This window comes from Rhipicephalus sanguineus, chromosome 5 (assembly GCF_013339695.2).
Source record: "Rhipicephalus sanguineus isolate Rsan-2018 chromosome 5, BIME_Rsan_1.4, whole genome shotgun sequence".
NCBI lineage: Eukaryota > Metazoa > Arthropoda > Arachnida > Ixodida > Ixodidae > Rhipicephalus > Rhipicephalus sanguineus.
Window position 1 is genome coordinate 195,201,075 of NC_051180.1, and position 6,290 is coordinate 195,207,364.

General features: G+C 46.0%; 1 protein-coding gene across 1 annotated transcript; it reads right to left on the bottom strand.

Annotated features, from left to right (window-relative positions):
- Positions 1-4,519: 4,519 nt before the first annotated feature.
- LOC119395165 (uncharacterized) lies at positions 4,520-5,434 on the bottom strand. The gene has a single exon (XM_037662446.1). It carries the CDS (start codon positions 5,432-5,434, stop codon positions 4,520-4,522), a length of 915 nt encoding a protein of 304 aa, XP_037518374.1.
- Positions 5,435-6,290: the final 856 nt, after the last annotated feature.

Genomic DNA, 6,290 nt, shown 5'->3' on the forward strand with positions numbered 1-6,290 from the left:
TAGCGTTGACTAGATAGGTGCTAACATGCTCGCTCAGTCCCTATTTCGGTGCTTGCAAGAGACGATCAATAGTCGAGGCGGAGGCTTAGTGAAAATGCTTGAGCTAAAATGTTAAGTAAAATCTACCTTTTTGCACTGATGTGAATGGATTTTCGCCTTAACGCTAAAAATAAAAATAAGGTGGTGACCATCAATGCAGCTTACATATCACTTTGTTATCGATCTGTTGGGTAGTCGCAGTAGAACATACGCAACAAGCAAGCCTTAGGGTAGGCATTCCGTGTTATTATAAATCGTAACTTTAATTGTTGTGGCTTTTAAGCCTCTGTGTATTGAGAGGCAGCTGCAGAGTGCTTGCATAGGCGGTCAGGTTATCTTATGTCTGTTTACACGTACTTAGTATAAAAGAATAAAAAACTCAAGTTGCATGTTGCTACGTCTAGCAAACAGTAACGCTGTGCTTAAATCATTTCGATGCAGGAGCGTCTAAAGGGCTGTATGTTACTGAGCAAGCTCTCCCTCTGTTTTTTTTGTTGTTCTTCCCAGAAAGATGAGGAGATGTGGCACCACCACAGGTTCAAAGGGTGTGGAGTGGCCATTTTACTGACAGCTGCATGGCTTCCTTGGGACACTTCCAATCAATGATGAGAGCCTCGTGGAAGAAAACGTCGAGGTAACCTAAATCTGTGCTCCACCATAAGCCCCATTGCTATAATTTTGCAATATATATTTACTAATTTAGTCAACCAAGAAAGCTGTAGTGTTACTTTTTGTGGTGAACAATGCGGTCTTGTCGTCATATGCTGCATTTATGATTGCTGTTGGCACTCCATTGTCCACCGTATTACAGTCATGTAATCACACTGATGGCGCGGTTCAAACAGCTGCAGACTTCAATACCTATAGTGTGTGAAAAATCATGACACACTGAAGACTGTTTTTCATGTACCCATGCCTTTGTGTTTCGAAATAACTTCCATGTGTTCGATTTGTGTTGATGTGTATGTGCTTTTGTGTGTGTCCAAGTTGGTGTGCGGAATATTAATAGTCTCTGGGGTTTCACATGCCAAAACCACGCTATGATTGAAAACACGCCACAGTGAGGGCTCTGAAAATTTCAGCTTCCTAGAATTCTTTGACAGGCACCTAAACGTGTGCGAATGGAACATAGGGAAAAAAATTCTGTTTTGGGTCTCAACGTTTTTAATAACATTGACACACATCCTTAAGATGGGGAAGGAGGCTGTACTCGCTTGAATAAATTTTTTTAGCCTACTTCAGCATATTCGGGATCTAAAGAAGCAGCGAACACTTACATATATATCACGGCGTTCAGAATTTTCTGTTTACAATGAGAGAAAAAAACAGCTTTATGAAAGTGTGCCGGCCGAACCCACTTAGTGAGAATCGATCTCTTGCGACGCATTCAACAAGGAGGTGCCTATATGCCACACTTTCTGGCTTATAGCGAAATCTTACTATGTGAATAAATATCTGTGTGTAACTTGTGCAGTTTTCGTTTGCACCATTGACCAAAACAGCACCCAGATATAGATGGCCATATAGATAGATAGATGCAAACAGTCAAAGTGCGTTTGGTTTGCGTAGAAATGTTTCGTGTTTAATATACATTTTTCATACATTAGCATAGCATTCACTGCATTGAAGAAGTGACATAGCACAGGCAGAATGGTGCTCACAACATTAGACAATTCATGCAAAAAACATCATTACACAACATGGCTATTGTATTTTATGTAGCCGTGCTTTGTGTTTGTCATTTGTTTCTATGAGCTTGTTTTGAACTGACTTGTGCGTGCAATTTATGTGGCTCGGGCATGTGCAGATTCCAGTTGTTCAGGAGGCTCCTGATGAATCTGTAGTGGTCGCCTCTGGGCCACAAGAATCTAGTGAGGACATCCACTCATCAGTCGAAGAATTTATGAGTTCCAGCAGCTCTGTGAAGAACCAAGTTCCTGCTACCGCTGCAATAGCTGCCGTAGGAAGTGATGGAACCAGTGTAGTTGCCGAAAGCACCAGCACCCCCAGCAGCAAGACAAAGAGTAGGAAGCGGCCACTCAGCGTCATGCAAGAACTACTTCAATTACACAAAAAGGCTGACGAGCGGTCAGCGAAAACCGCTGAAGCTACCATGCAGCTCCGAAAGGAACTTGTGCAATTGCAAAAAGAATCTAATGGCATACAGCAAGGAATGCTCGAAATCATGAAAGAACTTGTTACAAAAAAATTGGCCGCGTATCTGCGTGCTTCGCTGCAAATGTCGTCTAAAGACGATAAAGAGGCGCTGCGTGAGATATATGGACGCAATCTGGCAATACGTCGGGAAACATGAGTGCTGTGTTGCGGGCTGGTAGTCCCGGCGCAGCGGCGGGCGAAGACCGGCGTTGACCAATGCGACCGGCGGGGACGCCGGCCAGCCCGAACACGCGGTTTGGCGCGATGCGCCGAAGGAGAAGAAACGTCCGCACTCAACGAGTACTCTCCCCAAACTTTTATTTACACGTCGCCTAGGTAAAACAGGAATGCCAGAGCGGCTCCCCCTGTCATTCGTACAACGCAATACTGAACCGAAACCGAAACACAACATGAGCTTGTGCAGAGGACACGGAGGAAGACAAGTTTCAGCGCAGTCGCATTTTCAGCGCAGCTTAAGAAACTAGGGTCTTTAAAATTGCGTATCTATGTATTTTCTATTAAAGGAACACACCACCTAATACTTACCTAATGATGTTGCGCCTCAGATATGCGTAATATTTACTTTTTGATCGACAACGTTCAAAATGATGAACAGCCGTACCAGTTCAAGATGAGTGGGCGGTAAGCAGGTGGTTCAACTTTGGCCGGGTGGCTGAATCGAGTGACATGCCGACAAACAGAAAGACAGACAGACCAAAATTTCTGCGTTTAAGTTGCTCAAGAAAGACTATCGTCTTTATAAGAGGAAATGAGTGTAAGTAAAGGGACATATGCTTGGACGAGAGACTCACAAGTGTGTGTGTATGTAATGTATCGGAATGCGGTTTTTTGTTTTGACTTGTCTTTGTTTTTATAGACAGTATCAGTGCTTCCCGACACCTGTATAATGATCATGTCCAAACTGATGAACTTTCATCAGTCTCAAAGTAAAAACTTTCTACTGTGAGACATAGTGCGAGATTTTTCAGTGCTATGTCTACATTTCAACCTTGCAGATAAAGAGGCAGGAGGGTTGTATAGTCGAGCGATGTGTATGAAAGATCTCGTACATGGATAAAAAAACCGCCAGGCTAGCGCGAAACGCGCAGCACAGTCACAGCGATAGCTGGAAGATAAGATTTCTGGAGTACATTTGCATGGCCTTCACTGTTTATGGAGGGCTCGTATGGCGGGATACCATTGTGATCCAGATGCACGGCCCGCATGAATGTACTTTCGAGAGTGTTTGACCAAGTCTGTGGAAATCCAGAAAGCACAGGTGTTTGAACCTGAGTGGGTGTCGAGGGTAGAGCCCTTGATGGCACTCAAATAATTTTAACTTGTGTCTGTTCAACAGGACAGACACAACTTGTCAATATTTTATGTTCTTGGTGTTTGATGTACGTGGCTAAGAACAGGCAATAAAGCGAAAAAAAATGGGCGTAGCTCTGTGGTAGAAAACTGGGCTCACAATGCAGAAAACCCAGGTTCAAACCCCAGTCTGTCAAGGGTTCGATAAGAGGCTGACATTATGGCCGTCAGGTACAATGACAACACAAACAGGTGCTGATGAATGTGTAAATAAATGGTTACGGTACAAATCCTCGTCTCGTCATTAACTTACGCCATTAAAATTACTACGCCGTGTACTCTCGGCGCAAGAAATGCATTCGCATTTCCTCAGGATTCCCTTCGGGGAGGTGGAGGCATTTTTTTTACATACCTGTTTTTCTAAATGCGTTAACGATGCAAGCGAACGAGCAAAACCGAAAGCTGCCGTACTACTTGTAGAGCAACACGAATGTGCGGCAGACCTGTCTCCGTAGCCTTCGCTCCACTGTCAAGATAACTTGTCGCCGAGTGTAGCCTGTAAACACATTGATGGGTGTAGCCTGTTAATTGATGAGTGTAGCCTGTCGCCGAGTGTAGCCTGTTAAAGCACATTGAAAGAGACAATAGTTTGCAATATAGGCAAACGTACAGCACTCCAGCATCAGCCGCACATAACACACTGTGTAATGATGCACATGTTGATGTGTCTTCACCAGTCCTCTGGCTCAAACACAATTACTTCTCAGTTCTGTGCACGGGTGATGAAGTGTTGTGCCAGGGCATCTCTCACATGCACTCCCAATGCATCCTGCTGAGTGCTTATGCACACTGGCTGAATGCGGCTCGCATCTTCAATACGGGCAATCTCCAACCAACTTGCGTCACACTGATCTGAGAATTCTTCACAAATATTGTGGAGCACACAGCTCGCACGAATGACTGCATTCACATGGTCTATGTCACATTCCAGCCCTTTGCGTAAAATTCGTAATCAAGCCTTCAGTCGCCCAAACGCATTCTCGACCACTCGTCTGGCACTGGACAGTCGGTAATTGAATGCTCTCGTGCTCGATCCGTCGGACCCTGCTCTTACATAAGGCTTCATCAGGTGCAGTTGCAGTGGGAATGCCTGGTCTGCAAGAAGGACGGGCCCAACTGCCACTCCATGGATCTGCTTCCCTCCCATTTTGAAGAGGTCGCTTTCCAAACGCTTTGGCAGTTGAGATCTCTCGAACACCGCTGCATCAGGCATCCGACCTGGTGAACCCACATTAGTGTACATAAACTTGTAATGGTGGTCCACCACAGCCAATAGAATGGTGCTGTACCATCCCTTGTAGTTATAGTAATCTGATGCATGATCCTGGGGCGGGCAAACTTCAATATGACAGCCGTCGAGGGCACCTACTCCTTGTGGGAAGCCGGCAACAGCAGCAAACTGGCGAAGGTGCTCGACCAGTTCTTGCGCCCTTGGCAATCGGACAAACCGTGGCTCCAGGCGACGCACAACTACATTGCAGAACTCGCGGAATATGATGTTCACCGACGACCTGCTGACTCCAAAAAGGTTCGCCACTGTTCTTTCTTCAGCAGATGTGGCCAGCCTGTACAGACCAATGGCGACGCGTTTCGTCAGAGGAATGGCTTTACGCATGTTCGTGTCTAGCCGTGCCATGCTTCCGCAAACACTCACGATGTATCGAAACCTGCTCACATCCAACCTGAAGTTTTCTCTGAAAGCACTTGCGGGAAGATGCGGTAGCGTGGTCTCGAACCACGACTCCGGCCGTGCATACGTCCACACACACCGTTCGCGCAACATCAGCCGCGCCACCATGACCGCGAAATAGTTGCGCTCTCGTTCAGAGTGCTCATTTTCTTCTTCAAGTTCCTCAAGTTGTTGCATTATACGCAGCATCTGTGCCTGCTTACCCCGCAGTGCTGCCTGTTGAACGGCGAACAGAGAAAAAACGTGGACTCATCGTCGTCGTGATCGCCTCGCAAGATAGCCTGGCTCGACGCCATCACACTTGCGTCAGCACAACGTTGATGAAACAACATTTCTTAACAAAAACTAAACGACAACGCCAGAACAAACGACACGCACCAAAGCTATTCTAGCCACTACACCAAAGCGGATCGAGCAATGGATTGTATTGGCTCTTGCGCCGACCGCGAAACGGTCACGTGATCTCGCCCATTGTGGCGAGGCCAGCCTTTACTCACGCTAAATTTTGTCGAAGCACACCATGCAATACGCTTGCGGACTGCAGATGCAAACAAAAACGAGTTATTTCAAAGAAAATACATTTTATTTGCCAGTTTACTTATAAAAAGTAGCTAAGTCTTTACACGTTCAGTCGCGAAGCGGAGCATCACGTGACCCGCTTCACGGCCCTAAACTGAGGATAGGTTTTCTCGTGTAACAGGTGTCAACTGCAGTTGACGGTAACTGTAGTTAACTCCGGTTAACTGAGGTTCGCTTTAACTGAGGTTAGCGTGCCCGTGTAACTAGGGTATAAGTCTCCAGGTTTCTGCTCCGTAGGTAAGTACCGGTAAGATGCAGCTGTTATATACCTTCCTATTGAGGGATAGTGGTAGACTACCATTCATGATTTGATGATGCTTCCCGAATGAGCCCCATCCCATCCTTATTCTTTAGTTATTTCACTCTCATGGTTGGGCTCCGCGGTTACTAGCTCTCCTAAGTAGACGTACACCTTTACAACTTCCAGTGTCTCGCCACCTATCGCAAAGCGCTG

Coding starts and splice junctions, on each gene's coding strand:
- LOC119395165 (XM_037662446.1), bottom strand. CDS start 5,434: ATGCAACAACTTGAGGAACTTGAAGAAGAAAATGAGCACTCTGAACGA.